The sequence below is a fragment of the Scyliorhinus canicula genome, chromosome 25, assembly GCF_902713615.1.
Source record: "Scyliorhinus canicula chromosome 25, sScyCan1.1, whole genome shotgun sequence".
Taxonomy (NCBI): Eukaryota; Metazoa; Chordata; class Chondrichthyes; order Carcharhiniformes; family Scyliorhinidae; genus Scyliorhinus; species Scyliorhinus canicula.
The window spans coordinates 18,866,690-18,892,747 of record NC_052170.1 but is presented as its reverse complement, the minus strand read 5'-3'; the positions used below and the strand labels follow the sequence as shown (position 1 = coordinate 18,892,747).

The 26,058-nt window shown below is 52.1% G+C and overlaps 1 protein-coding gene across 8 annotated transcripts in view; it reads right to left on the bottom strand.

Moving 5' to 3' along the window:
- Positions 1-26,058, bottom strand: part of LOC119957125 (adhesion G protein-coupled receptor L1-like) — a 645,488-nt gene that overhangs the window by 88,428 nt on the left and 531,002 nt on the right. For all 8 annotated transcript variants that reach the window (XM_038784852.1, XM_038784851.1, XM_038784850.1 and 5 more), the window contains 8 exons: positions 24,882-25,178; positions 23,923-24,026; positions 18,245-18,430; positions 14,777-14,815; positions 13,790-13,973; positions 10,491-10,613; positions 8,455-8,660; positions 3,747-3,920 (listed from right to left, as the gene is read on the bottom strand). In XM_038784852.1, coding sequence (XP_038640780.1) covers positions 3,747-3,920; positions 8,455-8,660; positions 10,491-10,613; positions 13,790-13,973; positions 14,777-14,815; positions 18,245-18,430; positions 23,923-24,026; positions 24,882-25,178 — 1,313 coding nt within the window. The remainder of the gene's footprint in view (positions 1-3,746; positions 3,921-8,454; positions 8,661-10,490; positions 10,614-13,789; positions 13,974-14,776; positions 14,816-18,244; positions 18,431-23,922; positions 24,027-24,881; positions 25,179-26,058) is intronic.

The following is a 26,058-nucleotide window of genomic DNA, read 5'->3' as shown; positions in this document are numbered from 1 at the left end:
TTAAGCTGCAATTGTATAAGGTGTTAGTGAGGCCACACCTGGAGTATTGTGTTCAGTTTTGGTGTCCTTACCTGCGAAAGGAGGTACTGGCACTGGAGGGTGTGCAGAGGAGATTCACTGGGTTAATCCCAGAGTTGAGGGGGTTGGAATACGAGAAGAGGTTGAGTAGACTGGGACTGAAATCACTGGAATTTATAAGGATGCGCGGGGGGGGGGGGATCTTATAGAAACATATAAAATTATGAAGAGAATAGATAGGATAGATGCGGGCAGGTTGTTTCCACTGGCAGGTGAAAGCAGAACTAGGGGGCATAGCCTCAAAATAAGGGGAAGTAGATTTAGGACTGAGTTTAGGAGAAACATCTTCACCCAAAGGGTTGTGAATCTATGGAATTCCTTGCCCAGTGAAGAAGTTGAGGCTCCTTCCTTAAATGTTTTCAAGATAAAGATAGATAGTTTTTTGAAGAATAAAGGGATTAAGGGTTATGGAGTTCGGGCGGGAAGGTGGAGCTGAGTCCACAAAAGATCAGCTATGATCTTATTGAATGGCGGAGCAGGCTCGAGGGGCCAGATGGCCTACTCCTGCTCCCAGTTCTTACGTTCTTATAAATCCCCGTAGACATGTGCAGGACTGGAATATCCCACCATCATCTAATGGTGGGCCATCTCCACTACTGGAAAATGGGCCGGGTGGGGGGAGACTTGAAACTCCCACTTTCGGACTGAGATGAGGAAGAATCTCTTCACTCAGAGGCTGGTGGATCTTTGACATGGTCTAGCCCCAGAGTCTCAATCTTTGAGTATGTTCGAGAAAGAGATTGATAGACTTTTCAACAGTGAAGGTTTCAAAGGGAAAGAAGGCCATTTGGCTCGTTATCTCTGTGCTGGCTCTCCTGAGGAGCAATTCGCGGACTGGCATTCTCCATTTCAGCTATCTAAGGAAATGTAGAACAATTCGTGCCACAGGAAGAGGCCATCCTGCCCATCCCGTCTGTGCTTGCCGCAAATGGGGACATTGCAGGGACGTGACATTGAGGTACAGGTTCAGCTGTGATCCAGTGTAATGGTGGAACAAACTCGAGGGGCCGAATGGACAACTCCTGCTCTTATGTGCCTGATGAAATACCTTTGTTGTAATGGAGGAAACCTGGTAGTTCCTTGACTCCCAGCGACCCCTCACAAACATCAATGCGCTGGGATCTTCCAAACAGCGGCGATGATGTTGGGGGTCGCCATCGTGCCTGGAGATTCCTCTCGACTTGACGCCGCTGAGCATTCCTTCCAGAGGCTTCCGATCACAAGTCTCAGGGAAACGAGGAGTCCCTTGGGGAACTCCGTCGGAGCGGAGTGGGTGGCTGAACTGGGTAGATGGGTGAGGTAGGCAGGTGGGTAGGTAGGGGAGGTGGATAGTTTGGGGTGGGGGGCGGGTAAAGGTAGGTGAGGTGGGTATATGGTTGAGAAAAGTGGGTAGATGGGTGCGGTGGTTGATGGGGTTGAGGTGGGTAGATGGGTTAGATGGGGAGATGGGTCAGGTGGGTAGATGGGTAAGGTGGTTGATGGGGTTAAGGTGGGTAGATGGGTGCGGTGGTTGATGGGGTTGAGGTGGGTAGATGGGTGCGGTGGTTGATGGGGTTGAGGTGGGTAGATGGGTTTGATGGGGAGATGGGTCAGGTGGGTAGATGGGTGCGGTGGTTGATGGGGTTGAGGAAGGTGGGTAGATGGGTGCGGTGGTTGATGGGGTTGAGGTGGGTAGATGGGTGCGGTGGTTGATGGGGTTGAGGAAGGTGGGTAGATGGATGCGGTGGTTGATGGGGTTGAGGTGGGTAGTTGGATGCAGTGGTTGATGGGGTTGAGGTGGGTAGATGGGTTGAGGTGGGTAGATGGGTTAGATGGGGAGATGGGTCAGGTGGGTAGATGGGTAAGGTGGTTGATGGGGTTGAGGTGGGTAGATGGGAGTGGTGGTTGATGGGTTTGAGGTGGTTAGATGGGTGCGGTGGTTGATGGGGTTGAGGTGGTTAGATGGGTTAGATGGGGAGATGGGTCAGGTGGGTAGATGGGTACGGTGGTTGATGGGGTTGAGGTGGTTAGATGGGTTAGATGGGGAGATGGGTCAGGTGGGTAGATGGGTACGGTGGTTGATGGGGTTGAGGTGGGCAGATGGGTACAGTGGTTGCTGGGGTTGAGGTGGGTAGATGGGTGCAGTGGTTGATGGGGTTGAGGAAGGTGGGTAGATGGGTGCGGTGGTTGATGGGGTTGAGGTGGGTAGATGGGTGCAGTGGTTGATGGGGTTGAGGAAGGTGGGTAGATGGGTGCGGTGGTTGATGGGGTTGAGGTGGGTAGATGGGTGCAGTGGTTGATGGGGTTGAGGAAGGTGGGTAGATGGGTGCGGTGGTTGATGGGGTTGAGGAAGGTGGGTAGATGGGTACGGTGGTTGATGGGGTTGAGGTGGGTAGATGGGTGCAGTGGTTGATGGGGTTGAGGAAGGTGGGTAGATGGGTACGGTGGTTGATGGGGTTGAGGTGGGTAGATGGGTGCAGTGGTTGATGGGGTTGAGGAAGGTGGGTAGATGGGTGCGGTGGTTGATGGGGTTGAGGTGGGTAGATGGATGTGGTGGTTGATGGGGTTGAGGAAGGTGGGTAGATGGGTGCGGTGGTTGATGGGGTTGAGGAAGGTGGGTAGATGGGTGCGGTGGTTGATGGGGTTGAGGTGGGTAGATGGATGCGGTGGTTGATGGGGTTGAGGAAGGTGGGTAGATGGGTACGGTGGTTGATGGGGTTGAGGTGGGTAGATGGGTGCGGTGGTTGATGGGGTTGAGGTGGGTAGATGGATGTGGTGGTTGATGGGGTGGAGGAAGGTGGGTAGATGGGTACGGTGGTTGATGGGGTTGAGGTGGGTAGATGGGTGCGGTGGTTGATGGGGTTGAGGTGGGTAGATGGATGTGGTGGTTGATGGGGTTGAGGAAGGTGGGTAGATGGGTACGGTGGTTGATGGGGTTGAGGTGGGTAGATGGGTGCGGTGGTTGATGGGGTTGAGGTGGGTAGATGGATGCGGTGGTTGATGGGGTTGAGGAAGGTGGGTAGATGGGTGCGGTGGTTGATGGGGTTGAGGAAGGTGGGTAGATGGGTGCGGTGGTTGATGGGGTTGAGGTGGGTAGATGGATGTGGTGGTTGATGGGGTTGAGGAAGGTGGGTAGATGGGTACGGTGGTTGATGGGGTTGAGGTGGGTAGATGGGTGCAGTGGTTGATGGGGTTGAGGAAGGTGGGTAGATGGGTACGGTGGTTGATGGGGTTGAGGTGGGCAGATGGGTACAGTGGTTGATGGGGTTGAGGTGGGTAGATGGGTGCAGTGGTTGATGGGGTTGAGGAAGGTGGGTAGATGGGTGCGGTGGTTGATGGGGTTGAGGTGGGTAGATGGATGCGGTGGTTGATGGGGTTGAGGAAGGTGGGTAGATGGGTACGGTGGTTGATGGGGTTGAGGTGGGTAGATGGGTGCGGTGGTTGATGGGGTTGAGGTGGGTAGATGGATGCGGTGGTTGATGGGGTTGAGGAAGGTGGGTAGATGGGTTCGGTGGTTGATGGGGTTGAGGAAGGTGGGTAGATGGGTGCGGTGGTTGATGGGGTTGAGGTGGGTAGATGGGTCAGTTGGGGAGATGGGTCAGGTGGGGAGATGGGTCCGGTGGGACGCCCACATCTTGTTGAAGAATAAATGAAGAAAACATCACTTCAAATGTCGTAGCGACACTCACCAAAATCTCCCTGTGAGCCATCAGCAAAGCAAAATTGGTCAGGTGACTGCATGCACAGGCAGTGTGAGTTCTGTTGCTTTCAATCAGTCGACAGCCTTGTGTGGACCAGAATCCCATCATGGTCCGTTCCGAGTAATTCCAGAAGGAACAGTTGGCGTTGAAATGGTGCTTTGACTGCAAGAGAAAAATATCATTGAAGTGCTGGGCACCGTTAAAAAAAGAAAATGCACATGATGCCAACATGAGTCACTCCCATTCCCACTCGCTCCATCCTATCGAGTCCTGTCGCCCACGGAATCACTGAATAATACAGCGCTTGAGAGGCCCTTCGGCCCATCGAGTCTGCACGAAAAACACTTAATCCCATCTGCCAGCACTTGGCCCAGAGCCTTGAATGTCAAGACGTGCCAAGTGCTCACTCATCCAGGCATTTTTTTTGAAGGATGCAAGGCAACACCCCCTCCACCACCCTCCCAGGCAGTGCGTTCCAGACCCTCATCCTCCCCTCTGGTTACAAATTTTTTTCCCTGAATTCCCCCCTCAACCTCCTGCACCTGACCTTGAACTTGGGTCCACTCCACAATCTGTGCGGAGCGATTGCAATCGGGGACGCGCACGGCGCTGGTATGAGCGGGAGGGCAGGTCACCAGCAGCTATGGAGTTGGATCTCTGTTTTGGCTGGGGCAGATTCAGGGCCTGACTCCTCGAGATGTGGGCCTGGCTTCCTCTGGCCCAGAGAGCTGATGTAGGAACGGATTGGGCAATAGAATGATGCAGACAGCGGGAAGAACATGCATTCCCTGAGTGTGTCATGTCCTTGGGATGGGCCAGAGTGCTCCACAGCCAATGAACTTTTAAGCATGGTCACTGTTGTTATCCAGAAAAAAATGAACAGCTATTTTCCGCACAGCGAGATCCCATTAATGGCAAGGCGGTGAGCAAGCAGCTAATCTGCATTGAGTGAGGGGTGAATTTTAGCCATGATACCTGGTGCTGACTGTCATCCAAATGGCGGCAGTGAATTGTTTTTATCTACCAGAGCAGCAGAGTGAGCCCTCACGTGAACATTCCAACCCCCGGCAGTGTAGCTCTCCTGCACGGTACGGTCATCCTAGTTTCTGTGCCAGAGGTGTGAGTGCTGCCACTGACTCAAACATCGATGAAGCAATCCCCCACCACCCCCCCCCCCCCTCATTTGATATGCACATTCTGTCAAATGATAGGGGTAAAATATCTGAAAAGACTTTGAAGTCCATACGAGCACTCTGTTCTTGATGCTGAAGTTTGGCCCATGTTTGATTGAAGCAGATTTTACTTTGGACTGGTTTTGCTACTTCTGAACATGCGAATTAGGAGGAGCAGGGGAGGCAGTGGCGTAGTAGTATTGTCACTGGACTAGTAATCCAGAAACACAGGCTAATGCCTGGGTTCAAATCCCACCACGGCGGATGGTGAAAGCTGAACGTAATAAAGTTACGAGACGACCATGAAACCATTCTCGATTGTACTAAACCCCTTCTGATTCATGCCCTTCAGGGAAGGAAATCTGCCGCCCTTACCCGGTCTGGCCTACTTGTGACTCCAGACCCACAGCAATTTGGTTGACTCTTAATTCAGCTCAAGTTCAAGGACAAGGAAATCCTGAACAGAAAAAAAGTAGACCCTCCGGCCCTTAAAGCCTGATTCGCCATTCATAGAATCATGGGGTTTCCAGTGCAGAAGGAGGACGTTCAGTCTGCACCGGCTCTTAAGCCCACACCCTACTTAAGCCCACATCCCCACCCTATCACCGTAACCTAGTGACCCCACCTAACCTTTTTGGGCAATTTAGCATGGCCAATCCCCCTAACCTGCGCATCTTTGGACTGTGGGAGGAAACCGGTGCACCCGGAGGAAACCCACGCAGACACGGGGAGAAAGTGCAAACTCCACATAGTCACCCGAGGCGGGAATTGAACCCGGGTCCCTGGTGCCGTGAGGCAGCAGTGCTAACCACTGCGCCACCATGCCGCCCCATGACACATCTGATTGTGACCTCAAACCCGCATTTCCGCCGACCCCCAACAACCTTTCTTCCCCCCTCGTTAATCAAGAATCTATCTAGCTCTGCCTTAAAATATTCAAAGATTCTGCCTCCATCTGCCTTTTGAAGAAGAGAGTTGCAAAGACCCGCGAGAAAGAGAAAAATATACAGCTCATTTCCATTTTGAATATTTTAACAGTGGGTAATTTCTGAATTCTGATGCTTGACTTAAAGACACATGTCCATTAATCATCCATAGATCAAAAATCATGACGGCAAAATGAAAGAAAGGGGAAATAAGGGAACAAACAATAATAATAATCGTTTATTGTCATGAGTAGGCTTCAATGAAGTTACTGTGAAAAGCCCCTAGCCGCCACATTCCGGCGCCTGTTCGGGGAGGCCGGTAGAGGAATGACCCTCACAGCTGAAATTCCATTCCAGAGAGTTGAGTGCAAACACCAGTTTTGTCCCATTTTGGAAGAGGCGATAAGTCGAGGCCCCCTTTTAGCCGTCTCAGGCACAAATAAAACATGCCCAACACGAACTGGAAGAACAACACCTCGTCTTCCGATTAGGCATGTCGCAGCCTTTTGAACTCAACGTTGAATTCAACAACTTCATACCGTGTACTTTCCCCCTCCACCTTGACTCTCCCCCCTCCCCCCCCCCCCCGCCTTTTGTGTTGTTTGCCATTATTAGGTTCCCCTGGCTGGTCCCAACACAACCCCACCCTTCCCCCACACGGCCACTGCCCCTTATTGTTCAGTTTTGCTCCCACTGACCTTTGTCCTATTAACACATTCTGCTACCCTACCTTTGCCACAATTCACACTCTTCAGTCCTTAATGGCACCATTGACATTCCTTTGTCCCATGTCCATAATCTCTCCTTAACTCTGACCTGACGTGGAGATGCCGGCGTTGGACTGGGGTGAGCACCGTAAGAAGTCTTACAACACCAGGTTAAAGTCCAACAGGTTTGTTTCAAACGCTAACTTTCAGAGCACTGCTCCTTCCTCAGGTGAAGGAGGAGAACCTGAGGAAGGAGCAGTGCTCCGAAAGCTAGTGTTTGAAACAAACATGTTGGACTTTAATCTAGTGTTGTAAGACTTCTAACTCTGACCTATCACTGACGTTCCATTCTGCCCTACCTTCCTCCTCCAAGTATATAATTAATCGCATTTCCATCCCTCTTCAGCTCTGCAGAAGCATCAGAGGGACTCAAAGCGTTAACTATTGTTTCTCTCTCCACAGACGCTGCCGGACCTGCTGAGTTTATCCGGCATTTTCTGGGTTTTTTTGCCAATAAAACGCCCCATTTCAGCGAGGAGCGGGGAAGTTCTCTTGGTCGATAGTCCTTCCCTCCACCGGTCAGCCCGTAAATAGATTAACTGGTCGTTCGACCCAACGTTCAACCGCTTGTGGGATCTTGCTCTGCAAAAGGTTGGCTGCTGTGCTTTGCCTCAGAGAAAGCGATAACCGAAGAAACGGTTGTTCGGTGCCTTGAGGCACGTGCGGATTTGAGAGGGTGCTGTACGAGTGAAAGTTCTTTCTGTACTGAGGTGGTTGGTGGTTTTGGGTGCTTATGAAATAATAATGATATTAACACAGTGTGGGCTAAACAGATTACCACCCCCTCTGACACTTGAGCATTCAATCTGCTGTGACCAGGGCAGCGACATCACCTGCCCCCGGGATTTCTTTCACAATCAGAGAGACAGGTTGCCCAACAGGGAACCTTCCGGACGGTATGCGGGTGTGCCTCATTCAGCCAGCATCTGTTCCCAACGTCAGGGCGCCCACTCAACCCAGTCTCCGGGTGTGGCCCTGCGGAATTCCCCTCTGCATGTTGGCAGCGAGGTTGATCTAATCCCGCAGGACCACTGCCCCACAAGATGCGCTCCAGCAACTCACTCAAAGCTCCTTTGAAAGCTCCTTCCAAATCCGCGACCTCTACCATCGAGAAGGCCAAGGGCAGCAGGCACCTGGGAACCCCACCAGCTCTAAGTTCTCCTCCAAGTCACTCAACTCCCCGACTTGGAAATATACCGGCCATTTCTTCACTGTCGCTGGGTCAAAATCCCGGAGCTCCCTCCCTAACAGCACAGTGGGTGTACCTCTTAGGGCAGCATGGTAGCATTGTGGATAGCACAATCGCTTCACAGCTCCAGGGTCCCCGGTTCGATTCCGGCTTGGGCCACTGTCTGTTCGGAGTCTGCACATCCTCCCCGTGTGTGCGTGGGTTTCCTCCGGGTGCTCCGGTTTCCTCCCACAGTCCAAAGATGTGCAGATTAGGTGGATTGGCCGTGATAAATTGCCAATTAGTGTCCAAAATTGCCCTTAGTGTTGGGTGGGGTTACTGAGTTATGGGGATAGGGTGGAGGTGTTGACCTTGGGTAGGGGGTAGGGTGCTCTTTCCAAGAGCCGGTGCAGACTCGATGGGCTGAATGGTCTCCTTCTGCACTGTAAATTCTATGTAATTCTATGATTGCAGTGGTTAAAGAAGACGGCTCACCCTCTCTGGGGAAATTAGGGATGGGCAATAGATGCCCACTCTGTCAATGAATGAATAACGATCGGGGAAAACGGATGGAGCGACTGAATTACTGGGGGGAGAAACCAGTGTCGGCCTGACTGCCACAGGCTGCCCCCCCCAAACCAGGTGAACCCCTGCGATACGTACGTCAAGATGCTGCAGTGTGAAGATCACGGGTTCGGTGAGGAAGACTCGGCTCGACTCCTTGTTGATGGAAGCGGCGATGATCTGAGAGTTGACAACAATGGAGGTGCTCTGGCTACTGGGGTCCGTGCCCATCCTCACCATGGCATTCTCCGTCGACAGAAACTGCCCCAGGTTGTTGTACAGGATCAGCACCACCTTCACAACCCCTGCAAGGAAACAATAGCGTGCGTCAGGATGCATTGAGCCTGGGCTGGTTGAGCGCAACCTATTTGAGCTTCATGAACTGTCTCTAAATCTCTTTGTTACTCAATGAGTTCTTGACTGTGCTTCCCCCGCCCGCCCATGTATAGCGGTAGCTAATGAATGTAAACGTCCTCTACCCAAGGGAGTTCCCGGGGCTCAGGTCCCTCTGATAGACAAATAATTCTCCTCAACAAGCTTGTCCTTCCATTTCCCTTGCTAAATGGGCGGGTTGTCTTCGATGGAAAGGTTGGGTTTGTATCCACTGGGGTTTAGAAGCGGAAGAGGCGACTTGATCGAAACATTTAACATCCTGAGGGGGTTATTGACAGGGTGGATGTGGGGCGAATGTGGAAGAATCTAGATCTACGGGGGGGGGGGGGGGGGGGTCACTGTTTAAAATATAAGGGGTCGTCCATTTGAGATGGAGTCGAGGAGAATTATTTTTCTCTCAGAGGGTCCTCTGAGTCCCGGGAACTCTCTTCCTAAAAAGGCATTAGGAGTCGAGCCTTTGAATGGTGTTAAGACAGAGCCTAGATAGATTCTTGATCAATGAGGGGGTAAAAGGTTGGGCCTGTTCCTGTGCTGTATCATCCCACATAATCCAACGTAATTCAATTAGATCCTAGCTGACCCATGCCAACGTCCCATTTACCTGCCTTTGCGCCTTTTCCTTTGATACCCTAACTCTCCCTTGTCTTGACAGCTGCAATTGGTTCCCCCCCCCCTCCTCCCCCACCCCTCTCCCGGCCTCAGCAGGATTTTTTTTGGGGGGGGGGGGCGAGAGTACCAGATTTCCACCAGTCCTTGGGTGAAGACGTGCAGCCGCTTAATGGCCCAGCTCTAGGACTAACGTTAACCCTCTTGTTCTGGACTTTCCCGCTTTCAGAAATAGTTTATCTCCATCTAACTTATCAAATGCTTCAATGACTTATTTGCTCCCTAAATAATCTATATTCAAGGGAACACACACAAATTAGACAATTTAACACTTTTAGCCAAGGTATCATTCTGGTGACTATCTCCCAAGTTAACTCCTTGACAAGTGACAGCCCGGTCCTGTGACGGCCTGTTGTTGTGATTACCCCTTGTCGGGTCCTGGGATTTCCTGTCGCCGTGACTACCCCCTTGTCAGATCCTGGCACTATCTGTTGCCGGGCTCAAGCGCTGCCCGTTGCCATGGCTATTGATGGCTGGAGCCAACTTTGTTGCTGGGTCCTGGTTACCCCCTGTGGCCAGGACCCGGGACTGCCCACTGTGGATGCCTGTTGCTGGGGTGGCCTGTTGCCGTGGCCACCGGCCCCACATTGCGGTTGATGCTCTGCACATGTGTAGCAGGGATATCCGTGGTACCACATCGGAGGACCGCCCGTCTGAGGTCATTAGAAGGAGTTGGTTTATATTGACCTCAAACCGAGAATGGGGGAGGGGAGTCTTCAGCTAGATGGCAAGAACTTGCTTTAACATCTAAATCAGGATTTGTGAGAGACCCTCTCAATGTCATTGTTAGTGCACCATTAGTTCAGACTCAAAGTGATCCGACAACCTGGGTAAAGTCATTCGGATACCTCAAAGGTATAGGGTCCCACTCTAATAAAAGGATTGAACTTATGCACAGGGGGATCCAGTCCTGAATGGGATCCATTTATGGATGTCTTGTGGTGTTAAGAATCTTGGTTCAGATGGGATGATGGTGTTGGGGAAATAACTGGGGAATGCCTCCTGTCCGCCCAAATGGTCCTCGCTCACCCAGGACACTATGGAAGCAAAGGAGTATGACTGGTGTTTATGCTCACCATTCCGGCTGTTCTGTTTGATGGTATTCGGGGAGATCTGAATGAAGCTTTCTGTCAGGTAGCCATTTGGAAATGTCAACTCCTTAACCTGCTCCTCAGTGTTGAGCACGCAGACTTCAAACACTGAAAGGGAGAGAGCGAGAGAGAGAGAAATGCAGAAGGGATTAAGTGAGAGAGAGGTGAGTGAGAGAAGGGAGGTGTAAGACAGGGTAAGAGAGGAAAGGAGGGAGGGAAGAGAAGCGGAGAGAGGGAGAGAGTTGAGGAGGGGGGAGTGAAGGGGCAGGGAGGGAGCGATGGAAGAGAAAGAGAGTGGAGAGGATGGGGTAGGAGGGAAGAGGAAGGCGAGGCAATGAGAGAGCGAGTGAGGAGAGAAGAGGGGGATGGGGAAAAGAAGATTGGGAGGGGAGGGGAAGAGGAGAAGGGGAAAGGTGGAGGGGAGCGGGTAAGAATGGGGAAAGCAGGGAGGAGAGTTGGGGTGAGGGAAGGAGAGGGGAGAAAGCGAGGAGAGAAGGAAGGTAAAATTAGAAATTCAATAACGGGGCATGAAAGAGTGAGAGAGCGAGGAGACAGGACAAGTGGAGAGATGTGAGAACAGAAGGAAGGACAATAGTTACACAACAGAAAACAAAGAGGGAGAAAGAGTGAGAACCATAGACAGCAGAAAGAGGCAAGAACAGAAAGAAATGAAGTAATAAGAGACAGACAAATATAAACCCCAGGAGACACAGAGAGCAAAGCGAAAAGATGACAAGAGAGGTGGAAAGAGAAAAGTGTTAGTCGTTAACACTGATTTTATATCTATTGGACACAGAACAATGTTTCTTGGTTCCAGTTTCGCTGCACAGATGGAAATTCAAGTTTGAATCCGCCTTCAGATCTGAATTATACCAACAGATGACGGCAGCAGATTAGTCAGAACACAGGCTGGCTGAGTTGTGCAAAGTGGGTCTGTAATGAGAGGAGGCAAATACTCTACAGATGGTGGGACAGGCAGTGAGTGATGTACACAGAGGGACACTGGGTGGGGATGTACACAGAGCGACACTGGGCTGGTGATGTACACAGGCTGGTGATGTACACAGAGGGACACTGGGTGGGGATGTACACAGAGGGACACTGGGCTGGTGATGTACACAGAGGGACACTGGGCTGGTGATGTACACAGAGGGACACTGGGTGGGGATGTACACAGAGGGACACTGGGCTGGTGATGTACACAGAGGGACACTGGGTGGGGATGTACTCAGAGGGACACTGGGCTGGTAATGTACACAGAGGGACACTGGGTGGTGATGTACACAGAGGGACACGGGGTGGTGATGTACACAGAGACATGAAACTGCTGGAGGAGTAGCAATCTTGTGTTTTACGATAATAGATATCTTGGAAACAAAGTGAAACAGCAACGTGACGGGAAGAATGTGGAATCTTGGAAAGATATGAACACCAATGGAGGACCTCAGCAAATATATACAACGCACAAACCCTTTCTTATATCAGTAACCAACTAACTGCGATATTCCTCACGGGGTCAGTGAATGCGCCCAAAGAGAAGAAGTAAGGGAGATCTGATGGAATAAAAGCCATGTGGGCTTTGCTGCCATTGTCCGGCTGAGAGAACCTTTGAGGTGTGGAATGGGCTCGAGCTGTGCTGATTGCATTGAGACAGGCGGGAGGGGATATGTGGCCGTGGAGAGCAGAGACGAGAGAGTGACTGAAACGATGGAACGGACAACAGAGTTGACGGTATCGTAGGGATTTGAAGAAGGCAAAACAGGGCGATAGGCCCTTCACAAGGGTCAACTTCACCTCCTCGTGTGCCAGGTTAAGCCCGATCCAGTCCAAGATGGCCACCTAACTAGAGCGTGTACGAGCGGGTTGCTCTCGGAGGATAGGTGTGAGCGGTGCTTTATGGGGCCCGGCGAATCACAAGCACATGTTTTGGGCTTGCCCCAAGCTCGTTGGTTTCTGGGTTTCCATTTTTGATAGTGTCAGGGATTTTGGGTGTTCAGTTGGAGCCTTACCCGTCGGCGGCCATTTTGGGCGTATCGGACTCTCTCTGGTGCCGCGGACGTGGGCGAGGGAAGACGTCCTAACCTTCGCCTCACTAATAGCCTGGAGGCGAGTTCTGCGTGGGTGGAGATCCCCGGTGTCGCCTCAGACTGATGGAATTTCTGTGTGGTGAATGTAACTTGGTAATCCACGCTGTATCTTTGTAAGCGCAGTAGCGTTATCCGACCACTAAGGGGAGTAGCTCTGGGAATGCTCAGGAGTTTGTACGGGGCTCCACCCTTGGCTCCGCCCACGACTCCTCCCCCTCATGCTGCCGAATAAATACCCTTGTCCAGAGTCAGCCTGCAGTTCACCGAGAGTTCATCAATGGGTAACTGTAGTAAGTCGATTAAAACCACTGTTCATATCGGAAAGCACGTGTCTGGTGAATTGATGGTTCCATCAATCTGCACCTGGAGAAGATCAAATACACCGTGAGGGGGTCGGTGGAAGGGCTCTACCCGAAATGGCAGCCCTTCCTCTCCGTTCTCAGGCAGCTGGTCACCATCAGCTGTTGCGGGGGGGGGGGGGGGGGGGGTTGTCTCTGTATTTTGTTTCAGCTTTGGTTTATTTGTTCATGGGGGCACGGAGAGGGGAGAGGGGGTTTGGGGCATTGGGTGGTTGTTGCATTGTTGTGGTTTGTCTGAATAAAAATATTTTTGAAAAGAAAGCAGGGTGGTCGGCCACAGAGTGTCGCTGGTGACTCTGGCAGGCTTGCCGCATTGGGCAAGGTCAGCAGGTGGAGGGAGGGGTAGCACCCGCACAAGGAGCTGTGAATACGTCAGCGGGCAGCTACAGCATGTCTGTGGATCCCGGGATGGCTAGGATCGAGGAGCCAAGGGGGGGGGGAGGGCTCTTTTATGGTCAGAGGAGGGAGAAAATGATGCGGATGGTTTGGGCACGGAAAGGCATCGGGGAGAAGTGAGGGATAGAGGGGAGGGAGGAAGCAGATTTTGAGCTGTTGTCCTGTTTTTGGAAGCAAAGATCAAAAGACTTGAGACTTAAGCTTTCATTATTGTTCAATGGGACTGTCACGTTGATGAAAGGAAACTTAGGGGTTACATCTGCTGAAGAAATTAAGGGGTTACATCTTGTGAAGGACCCATGATTTCCAAGCAGGTCCCCTTGTTGGTTACTTCCAACAAGGCCTCGCACCTCTGCCCCAATCCTATGCCCCCCCCCCCCAAGCCCCCACGCCGCCATCCCCCCCCCCCCCCCCCCCCCCCCCCCCAACCGCCAATACTCACCGACATTCTGAGTGGTGGTGTTGACCCTCGCCGGCACCTTGAGGTTGTCCGCCAGTAGGAAGGCCCCCTCCTCCAAGATGTCCAACAACATGGTTGCCGTGTGAACCTGCTCCGTGGTGTTCATATCTTTCCAAGATTCCAGAGCCTCTGGTCGCAGGAGGTTATCCACAGTCTGTACGACAGCCTGGAAGCAAATCACACATCTGTGACCATGTCCGGGGGGGGGGGGGGGGACGGGGCGGGGAGGGGGGTGGGGGGGCATGAGGGCGAGGTTGCCAACCCCTCCAGGCTTGCCCTGGAGTCTCATGGAATGAATCTATAATCTCAAGATTATTTCTGAGACCACAGTCTATCTCAATATGGGTTAGGCTGGCCCAGTCTGCCCAGTCCCTGACAGATCAGCCTGGATTAGACCCTTGCATGAATGACCCACAGTGCGTCTGCAAGATGCACTGCAGCCACTCGCCAGGGCTCCTACGCCAGGCACCTTCCAAACCATCTGGAAGGACGAGGGCAGCAGACACATGGAGAACACCACCTCCTGCAAGTTCCCCTCCAAACCACTCACCATCCTGGCCTTGGAAATATATCGGCCGTTCCTTCACTGTCACTGGGTGGAAATCCTGGAACTCCCTCCCTAACAGCACGGTGGGCGTACCTACACCACGTGGACTGCAGCGGGTACAAGAAGGCGGCTCATCGCCACCATCCCGAGGGAGAATCGAGATGGGCAAAAGATGCCGGGTCCAGCCCACATCCCAACAAGGAATTTGAGCGCAGTCCTGGAGTGGAATTTGAAGACGCCACGTCCTGTTGTTTAGGGAGAGGGCTGCTGGCAGACGCTTGGAGTGGAGTTAAAGGGAAGGAGAGGGACACTCGGAAGGTAGGCGGAAGGTAGCGAAGAGATTCGGGATGAACATCCGGCAAACGAGAAGAATGTATGAATCAAACGCCAACAGCGACACATTCCCACAAACACTCTCGTACCTCTATGTAGGCTCTGCACGTCCGCTCCCGTTTCTGAATCTGTGGTTATTGGCGGGGTGCGGGGGAGGGGAGAGAAAAATAAAACACAACGCCTGTCACACAATTACAGAAGCTGCGATCATTGTACATGTACAGAGGGAGATCCCACTGCTGCCAGTTACTGTGAACCAGCCCCTCCCCTCCTCTACACTCTCAATGCCCTGAAGCCTTGCCCAGTTCCTCACCCAGCACAGAACCAGAGAGAAGTTTCCTCGTGTCCCTCTCTAATCCTCAACCAGTTACCATCCAACTGTTGGGCAGTGCCTCCATTTTAAGCCTGTAGAGGAAGAACTGGATCAGGAGGAGGCCTTTCAACCAGCTCTCGATCTGCTTCACCATTCCAAAGGACCACGATCTGACCCTTAATCCCATTGTCCCACCTTACTCCACCTCCCTTGATGCCTTTCATCGCACAAAAATCTGCCAATCTCAACCTCGGAGGCTCCAATCGTTCCCCAGTACCCTCAGCCTTTCGGCAAGCAGAAGTTCCAGATCTCTAATGTGCTCTGGGTGTGAGAGAGGGCTCCCTGACTGGACGGCCTACCTCTAATCTTAAAACTGGCACCCCCTTGGACACCACCCATCCCCAACCAGAGGAAGTCGATTATCATTAGCCGCCTGATTGGACACAAGAAATAAGAGCAGGAGTCGACCCATTCGGCCCATCGAGGCTGCTCTGCCATTCAATACGATCTTGGCTAACCTCGGGCTTCAACTCCATTTTCCCACCCGCTCCCCATATCCCTGAATTCCCTAAGCGACCAACCATCTGCTGTGCCAGCCTAAAATGGATTCAACGATGGAGCATTCACAACCCCTCTGGATCGAGAATTCCAAAGATTCTCAAGCGAGTGAAGTAATTTCTTCTTATCTTGGATCTAAATGATCGGCCCCCTTATCCTAAGACAGTGTTCCCGCCGTACCCCCTCTCTGTTTTAGATTGGCCGACCAGCGGAAACAATCTCTCGGCGTCCTCTCTATCAAATCACTTCAAAATCTTGTGTGTCTCAAACGAATCAGCTCTCTTTCTGGTAAACGACAGAGAATATAGGCCCAGATTTACTCGAGCTCTGATCATAGGACATCCCTCATCCTCGGGAGCAATGTGGTGGATCGTCTCCAGTGCATTAGTGGCAGGGCCTCTGGCCGTAGGTTTTTTTTTCGGGGGGGAGAACGCGAAGCAGGGGAGGCGCTGGTTGACCTCTCCCTGCGGGGAGGCCGTTCTTTGACCAGATGAGGACGGGGCCAGATGGCCACGGGCGGGAGAAAGAAGCCAGCGCCTGTCCAGGGCTTGTCAGCGGCAGTGTGGTGAGAATCTCCGGGAAGATTGAAGCTCCTGAGGGCCTCCGAAGTGAGCCAGGAAGGGGAATTGGGACCGGGTCAGATTGACTGTCAGCTTCCCCGAGAAGCCACATTGAAAGGGAGAGAGAGAGTGAGGGAGGAGCAGGGCTTCAGCCAGGAGCTGGGCTGCAGGACAAACCTGGACGCACCTGGTGAGTGCTGCCACGGGCAGACGAGGCTCCAACCAGGACAGAGATCTCGAGCATCAGCAGTGAATATTCTCTGTAAATGTTTCTCAGAGTTCTACTTTTCCTTTGACAGCTTATACAGTTTTGATACCGGTGGAATGTCGTCCATGCGCTTAAACCGCTTCGAATTTACAGCGCGGAAAGAGGCCATTCAGCCCATTGAGTCTGCACCGGCCCTTGGAAAGAGCACGCTACTTAAACCCAGGCTTCCACCCTATCCCCGTAACCCGAGCTAACCCTTTTGGACACCAAGGACAATTTAGTGTGGCCAATCCACCCGAACCTGCACATCTTTGTGGATGCAACCGGGAGCACCTGGAGGAAACCCGCGCAGACATGGGGAGAAAGTGCAAACTCAACACAGCCAGATTGGAACCCGGCTCCCTGGAGCTATGAGGCAGCAGTGCTAACCACTGTGCCGCCCAAACTTATATTATTCCTGTACCGTTTGCAATAAACAATATTATCACTTCAAACTTGATGCATCCTTCCTGAGAACTGTGCCTGAATCCAAAGTGTAGTGTTCTAGGTGGGGTCTAACCCGGGTTGCTAAAGCATTGCGTCTCCCGACAGCGCAGAGGGAGGCCATTCGGCCCCTCGAGTCTGCGCCGACTCTCCGAAAGAGCACTCCACCACGGCCCATTTGGTAACTGTTTTCCTGCTTGAATACAGGATCACTTTTACTGCCAATTCTGGAGCACGTTCGGTAATCCGTCCGCTGAGGGTGGAACCAGCTCCCACCACACAATCTGCGCAAATAAACACTGACGCGTTGTGGAACTAAATCTTAAAGGCTGCTGCTGGGAACTCAAGTTGCCGAGCTGAACATGCATTCTCCATCTCTCTGTATCAGCTGACCTTCTCTTCTCGATTTGATCCCTTTAACCTCTTAGTCCATTTACTGATTTGTAAGGACCAGGGTAGGGTGGGACCGGATAGATAGGGTGGGATGGAGTGGGGTTAGGTAGAGTGTGATGGGGTGAGGTAGGATTGGGATTGGATGGACTGGGATAGGGTGGGATACCGCGAGATGTGATGCGTTGGGTGGGATGAGGTTAGATGTTTGGAAAGGGGGGGGGGGGGGGGTGAATATCTCTCCAGTCTGTATTCCCCCTCTCTGATCGATGTTCTCTCTCTCCCTCACCAGGTTGCATTCTTTCTCCTTTTCTCTTTGTTTAAAAGGACAGCAGTCTTCTTCAGCATGCACTCAGCTGGAACTTTTATTGAACTGGGTTTATGATGTCTGCCCCCAGTGGCAGCCTCATGGCATAATTACATCACTACAGGAAGCTAGAGGTGTCAATCAGACTGGATACATTTCAAAACAAAACATCCCGCTTTTCATCTCAAATAAAAGCTGAAAACGTCCCTCCTTTCACCTCAAACAAAAGTTACAAACCATCCCCCTTTTCCTAGCGAACAAAAGACACATTTGCAGGCACGATCGTGTCTAACTGCGAGTTATCCAACTATTACACCCACAGTTCTCATGCATTAACAACGGTTAGTTCTACTGGTCAGTCACTAAATTGTCCATCAGCGGAAATGCAATCCTGTACTACCTGACTAACCGGCTTGCCATAGTCCTGTCACCACATCATGAGGCTGCCTCTGGAGGCAGTCATTTTAAGATCAGTTTGACAAAGCCTCTCACAGAAACAGGCACTGAAGAAGACGGTTGTTCTTATAACACTCTCGGTCTGCATTATTTTTCTCTCTCTTCAGGCTGCTATCTCTGCACTGCCTCTATCTTCATTCTTTTCTCCCTCCCTTTTTCTTTGCCCTGCATTTTCTCTCTCTCTCTCTCTCTCTCTCTCGCCATGCCTGAACTGAGCATCTGTTTATGCTGCCAAAATACTTGCAAATTACAGCAGTCGCCGTGAAAGAAAGTTACTCAAACCTTGTTGTAACTCCGTCCGGCCGACTCCTTATCGCTGGGTCTCAGAGCCTGCAGCTGAGCATCGAGAATGTCCAGTAACTGCTCCATCAGTTTGACAGAGGAGCTGACATCACCGGCATAAATCGGGCCCCTGGTGTGACGGGACAGCTCGTTCGCAATATTAGCTGCGTTCTCTCCACTCTTAATCTGCAGAGGCAAGGAAGGTCCACGTCAGAACAATCTACAAGGGAAGAACTCTACAGGAGGGAGATAGATCACTTGGTTGCCTGGTGTACCGAAAACAACTTCTCTCTGAATGTTGGAAAGACCAAGGAACTGACCATCGACTTCAGGAAGTGCAGCACGACACACATTCCCGTCTGCATCAATGACTCCGAATTGGAGATGGTCGATAGCTTTAGGTTCCTGGGGGTCACCATCACCAATAGTCTGTCCTGGTCCACTCACATTGATGCAACAGTCAAGAAAGCCAAGCAACGTCTGTAAATCCTACGGAAGCTAAAGAAATTTGGCCTGTCTGCATCGACTCTCACAAACCTCTACAGATGTGTCATAGAGAGCATCCTATCTGGCTGCATCACAGCCTGGTATGGCAACTGCTCAGTCTAAGATCACAAAAAACTATAGACTGTGGTGAACTCAGCCCAGCGCATCACACAAACTTGCCACCCCCACATTGATTCTGTCTACACCTCTCGCTGCCTCGGGAAGGCAGGCAGCATTATCAGAGACCCCTCCCACCCAGGCATTGCCTTCTTCCAGACCCTTCCATCAGGCAGAAGGTACAGAAGTCTGAAGACTCGCACATCCAGACATAGGAACAGCTTCTTCCCCACAGCTACAAGACTCCTCAACGACTCCCCCTCGGACTGATCTGTTCCCTGTAGGAACACTATTCACGACGCCCTATGCTGCTCCTGCTCATGGATTTGCTTTGTTTGGCCCCTTGTTCCGCACTGCAACCAATCACTGTTTGTCAATGTACCATTTGTCAATGTTCTCTGTTGATTACTCTTGTGTCTACTACGTATGTACTGTGTATGTTTCTCGGCCGCAGAAAAATACATTTCACTGTACTTCGGTACATGTGACAATAAATCAAATCAAATCAAATCTTGCTGAGTCTGGGCCCTATCCGTGAAATGGCGGGAGTGAATCAGAGATCCGGAAACCCGGTAGTGGGCAACCTGGGGAGGGGGCATGTGCAGCCCATCTAGCCCCTCAGCTTCTCCTAGTGCGGCGCCCACGAGACATGTTGTTGACTGTTCTCCACGCGCAGGGTCGCCACATTCCGCTGATTGCCATCCGCGTAGGTTTTTTTTCCTACTGGTCTGACTGAAGTGATTCACACATAAAGCGAGGGTGAGCCAAGTGAGGTGTGTGCTGATTGCTCACAGCATTGACTGTGAGAGCCGTGCGCTCCCTCCATATCCAAAGTGCAAATATTTCTGTTGCTTTTACCATTTGAAGTTGGTGACAGTTCATATAATATGAAATGATTAAGCATTTTCTATAACTTGTTATGAAATATTCGATGTGTATTTCAATCTTACGGCCAACTGAGAGCGGAGGGACACTCGTGCGATCCACTCACTACCCCTTGTTTGCCCATCACTTCCACCCACTCCCACTTCCCACGTCGTGCACTCATAGCATCATAGAGTCTTAGAATTATAGAATCCCAGCTGTGCGGAAGTCGGCCATTTGGCCCATCGAGTCTGCACCAATCCTCTGAAGGAGCCATGACCCACTCTCCCTGCCTGGGGTCCTTGGCATTATGAGGCTCGCAGTCAGCTCTCTTGCCCTCCCATTACCCCAGGATCCCAAGCTTCGGTACAGGCTGCGTTGTGACAAGAAGGCGGCAGCTGAACGGGAATCTAGCACAGGGCTAAATCGCTGGCTTTGAAAGCAGACCAAGGCAGGCCAGCAGCACGGGTTCAATTCCCATACCGGCCTCCCTGAACAGGCGCCGGAATGTGGCGACTAGGGGCTTTTCACAGTAACTTCATTTGAAGCCTACTTGTGACAATAAGCCATTTTCATTTCATGTCCGTGAGGCTGGTTTAGGTTGGCTGAGTGGTCAGCTGCTTATTGGCACCAACAGCAGATTACCGCTTGATTATCCGGGAACAAAAATGGCAAAGGACGAGTGACGGACCTGCCATTTGAAGCTCCTGAAACTTACCACCTTCTCCTGATGACTGCAGTGTGCAATGGAATAATACCCCGCTGACACTTGACCTAGACTGGCAGGACGAAGCCTATACCACACCGATACCTCGGAGTGGGCACCAATTTTTAAAAATTACATTTTTAATTTTATTTATTTTTTCCAATTAAGGGGCAATTTAGTCCTGCCAATCCACCTACCCTGCACATCTTTGGGTTGTGGGGGTGAGACCCACACACACATGGGGAGAATGTGCAAACTCCATATGGACAGTGACCCAGAGCCGGGATCGAACCTGGGTCCACGGCGGCGTGAGGCAGCCGTGCAAACCACTGTGCCACCATGCCGTTCGGAGTGGGCACCAATGGGTGGTTACATGCCAACAACCCTGGACTCAGCAGAGTGATCTATTGAGCTTGTCGACGATGAACTAGAACGGAGCAAAACCCTGGGTGGCATGGCTAACAGTGGGTTAGCACTGCTGCCTCACAGCGCCAGGGACCCAGGTTCAATTCCGGCCTCGGGCGACTGTGCGGAATTTGCACTTTCTCCCCCGCGTCTGCGAGGGTTCCCTCCGGAGTTTCCTCCTGCAGTTCAAAGATGTGCAGGTTTGGTTGAGTTACGGGGGTAGGGCGGGGCAATGGGCCTAGGTAGGATGCTCTGTCAGAGGATCGGTGCAGACTTGATGGGCCAAAGGGCCTCCTTCTGCACTGTAGTTCTAACCACAGAGTTTTCCAACACACAAGGTGGCCATTCGGCCCATTATACCAGTGCTGGTTTCTTTGACGAAGCCATCCGGCTTGCCCCGGCTCCCCTGCCTGCCCCTCAGGGTCCTGCCAGATTTCCTTCCCCTTTCCAAGCACTCACCTAACTCCTTTTCAACTGTGCTTCCACTGTCTTTCCAGGCAGAAAATAATCCCCCTCTCATCCCAATTGTCCTAAATCCGGGGCCTCTGGCACTGACTGTGCGGCTGGGTGAGTTAGTATTTGTTCCTGGGATTTCGGGCAATATTGGTGAGGCTGGTTTATCTCCCTGAGCTACTGCGGATCCTGCGGTGGTCCACAAGGAATTCCGGGATATTGGTCCAGCAATGAGGAGGTAAAGAAATTGAGGGATAAGCGGGTTCCGTCATCGTTGATAGGTCGGCTGGCTCTTTTATTTTTAAAGTTGGCAAAGGTTCAGAGGGCACTCAGGGAGGTATTCAATGATACAGAGACAGTGGTGGCTAAACTCATGATCTCCAAGCTAATGCTCTGGGAATGTGGATACGGAATCCATCACAGAGGTAAAAATCCGGAACTGAAGGCTACTCTCAGTAATGAAACGTCATTAAAAAAAAATGGCATCTGATTCACCAAGGTCCTTCAGAGAAGGAAATCATAGAATCCCGACAGTGCAGGAGGAGGCCATTCAGCCCATCGAGCCCGCACGGGCCCTGCGAAAGATCACTCCAACTAGGCCCACTCGCCCACCCTCTGAATAGCGGGATTTCCCAACCATTCCCGGCAGCCTCCCCGGCTACGAAACCGGAGGGTCAAGCCAAGACACCGGTGGGACCAGCTGTTTCCACTGGTGGCCAATGGCGGAAAATATGCCGCAATGCTGTGGGGGGGATGGGGGGGGATGTGGTGGAAGACGCTGCCCAAAGTTACAGCTGCCGAAAGGCCCGAGCTGTTTTCCTGTTACATTTTGCACTGTCCTGTTTGTGTGTGTTCACCAAAGCCATGCGTAGGCCCACAAAGAGGAGAAGAGCACGTTCGGACATTCGGCCAGCTGAGGTCTGCGTTGTGTACAAGCGTGGATCGCAGTGGGTGCTTTGTGAGGTGTTTCGGTTCGCTGGGGCATTGCCCTGCAAGCGAATGAGAAAATGTCCTACGCTGGGCTTCCTCGGACCCCGGGTAGTCTTCGCCCCCCCACATCACTCCTTGTCGAGCAAAACAAAATCCATCGGCCTTAGTTTGGACATTTTCCAATTGAGCCCCAGCCTCGGGAGCTTTTGAAGAGAGAGAGTGGCAAATTTTCACTCCACCTGGGAGTGAGGAACAATTCGCTGAGGCTTCTTACACAGCACCGACCTACAGTGACGCAGAGTAGGCTGACGGTAAACCGTGAGATTTATTTACAAGTATTTACACTGGTCAGATTATAGAATCATAGAATTTACAGTGCAGAAGGAGGCCATTCGGCCCATCGAGTCTGCACCGGCTCTTGGAAAGAGCACCCTACTCAAGGTCCACACCTCCACCCTATCCCCATAACCCAGTAACCCCACCCAACACTAAAGGCAATTTTGGACACTAAGGGCAATTTATCATGGCCAATCCACCTAAGCTGCACATCTTTGTGACTGTGGGAGGAAACCGGAGCACCCGGAGGAAACCCACGCAGACACGGGGGAGAACGTGCAGACTCCGCACAGACAGCCACCCGAGACCGGAATCGAATCGGGGTCCCCGGCGTTGAGCCTTGAAGGGGGGGGGGGGAAGAGAGGTGGGGGAGTCACCCGGGAGCAGTAAGGGCAGGAAAATTTAGCCCTCCGTTTATCTCCCTAGCCCTGCTGCCGAGTATATTTCGAGCACTTTCTCTCAGTGATTTCTAGCGTGGACCCTGCTCGGAGTCCTTGTTGCCTTTTGGGTCCGCCGCCATTGGTGATCATCACACTTTAAGCTTGGAGAGATCAGAATTCGTCGTGCGTAACTTGCCGTGCTGCCACGGACACGCGAAGGACCGGTTTGTATGGGTCGTGTTGCACATGACATCAGTTCTCCAGTGCAACTGTGAAATGCGCTGTGGTAAACCACTGTATTATATTGTACTTACTGTTTGTTAGTCTGGGTTAGTCCCTGTTGGCTCTGCCCGTGGCTCCGCCCCTTGGGCTCAAGTATAAAGGTGGCCAACCTCCAGCCCTGCCCTCATTCTGGGACCCGCTGCCAGCACGTATCTTTTACATAGAACATAGAACAGTACAGCACAGAACAGGCCCTTCGGCCCTCGATGTTGTGCCGAGCAATGATCACCCTACTCAAACCCACGTATCCACACTATACCCGTAACCCAACAACTCCCCCTTAACCTTACTTTTTAGGACACTACGGGCAATTTAGCCCGGCCAATCCACCTAACCCGCACATCTTTGGACTGTGGGAGGAAACCGGAGCACCCGGAGGAAACCCACGCAGACACGGGGAGGACGTGCAGACTCCGCACAGACAGTGACCCAAGCCGGGAATCGAACCTGGGACCCTGGAGCTGTGAAGCATTTATGCTAACCACCATGCTACCGTGCTGCCCTAATTTTAGCTAATTAAAGCCACAGTTTACTCTTCCGACCCTCGTCTGTCGTCATTGATGGTACATCATGCGCCCCCCCCCCCCCCTCCCCCCCTGCCGGAACACTAACACGTAACAAACCAGCTCCGAGATAATGAGTTCTGAGCTCTTGACAGACATTTACGGGTAATACAGCAAACGACAGCAGACCCCAAAGTCTCTCTTTGCCACAGTTACCTTCTGTGCCACCTGGTTTACCCAGGGTGAGGTGCAGTTGCTGAGATCAGGTCCTCTTGGGCTCCAGAGTCCGAGGGAAACCAGGCAGAGGTAGGAGGCGATTCCTGCAAGGCAGAGAGAGAGAGAGAGAGAGACGATGATTGTAACAGGTAGGTGGGTTATCTCAGCGATTATATACGTCTGCCTCAAATGGCTATTTGGAGGCACCATAGGGCGCGGCTATCTGGCCTCCTCGTGGCGTGTTTCTCGGAGGCGTGTGTGTCTGTGTGTGTGTGTGTGTGTGTGGGGGTGGGGGGGGGGGGGGGGTGGTGGTGTCTGACCCACTGTTGGCTGGTGGCGGGATCTCCTGGTCCTGACGCTGTCAATGGTGATTTCCCATTTAATCCGTCCCACGCCGTCGGGAATTCCGTCCGAGTGAACAGCCGGAAGATCTCGCGCATCAACTCTGTTCTTCACAGCACCCAGCCATTTCTTTACGGTAGGAATCGCAACGCGCGCTTGGCCCCCAACTTCGCCCGAACGGCAGCGTCTCACCTGCTTCCACAAGTCCCTTCAAATTGCTGCCCTTGTTCTTTCAGACGGTTCGAGGGTTGTTGCGTTTGAAAGGTGCTGGCCATGTAGCCTTTGCATGTTGCTGCGGTGCATATTGTAGGTAGTGCACACTGCAGTCAGTGTGTGAGGGAGGGAATGGTTAAGATATGGGCTGTCGATTGAGTGGGCAGCTCTGCGGTCTGAGGAGTTGGTGTCAGATAGCGATGGGAACTGTGGAACAGGTGCCAGGCAACGTGGGAGCTGAGATATTCTAGCCAGGCAGTGTGGGAACTGGGACTGGTGTCAGGCAGTGTGAGAACATAGCGTGTTGGACTGACTGAGGGGGTGTTTGCTCCTGAACACCTGCACATAGATGCAGCAGGGAACAATCCTAACCAGTACATTTCCCACCGGAGTTATCCTCCTACCTTTGGTTCCTTTGGGACAAGGTCGCTCCACCAGCACACCTTGCTGTGTCGACGGCCATTTTATGCCCCTGGCCTCTGTCGCCTCGCAGTACCTCTGTGGTGACGGCAGCTGGTTGGAGAGAGGTGGCCTCCTGGTGGTGGGGACGTTGGGGGTGATGGGGCGCTGGTCTGGCACCGGTTGATTGATCGCGCCCACGGCGACGGTGGTGAGGGGAGCTTTCCTGGTCGTGGTTGTCGTGGTGACCATGGTCGGCTTCGCTGCGGCCACGTTGCTCGTGGAAGCGACCGTGACTTGCGCTGAAAAGAGAAATACACGTCGATTTACGTCTCCTCCAACCACTGCAAATGATCAGGTCAAAGGGCAGGCCGATAGATTTGACTGAAGTTCCCCCAAGGCGGAAAAGACAAGAACAACCTTGCATTCGTATAGCACCTTTCACAACGTCAGGTCACCCCACAGTGCTTTAGCCCCCCCCCCAATGATGTTCTCCTGCAGTCGAGTCACTGTTGAAGCGTCGGAGATAATTTGAGCACAGCAAGACCCCACAAACTACAACCCGATTGGGAGCGGATAATCTGATTTTCTGCTGATGATTGAGGGGTGAATATTTGCCTGGGTTCCCCGACCATTCTTCTTGGGATACTTTGCCTCCACCTGAGAGGGAAAATGGGTTTAATATCCCACCTGAAAGACAGCACCTCCGACAGTGTGGTGTTACCTTAGTACTGCCTCGCAACGGCATAAATGCTTAATTCCTCACAAAAACACTTCTGATTCCTACTCTCAAAACCATTGAAATCTCTCACAATCTCACTGAAACCACCCCCACCCTCCGATGATTTTGGACCAATGATACTGATGTACCATCAATTGTACGCGAGGCGAGTGATTTACCAAAGTCCGGCTTTAATAGACTAGAACACAGCTCTGCGATTGTCTACAGTGGAAAGGACGATCGTCAGGCGTCTGACCATTTATACCTCGTTAATAGAGGCGTGGTTAACTCAGCCTCTCGGCCAATCGGTCGAGAGGCACATGACCGACCAGAGCCAATGGTAAGCCGACGTTCTGGCCCAATGGCAGACAGGTATGCAGATCATATCACCACAGATACGCACGACCCTCCCACTCCTCCAGACTCCAACCAACGGATGTTCTTAATTCCAGAATTCCGCC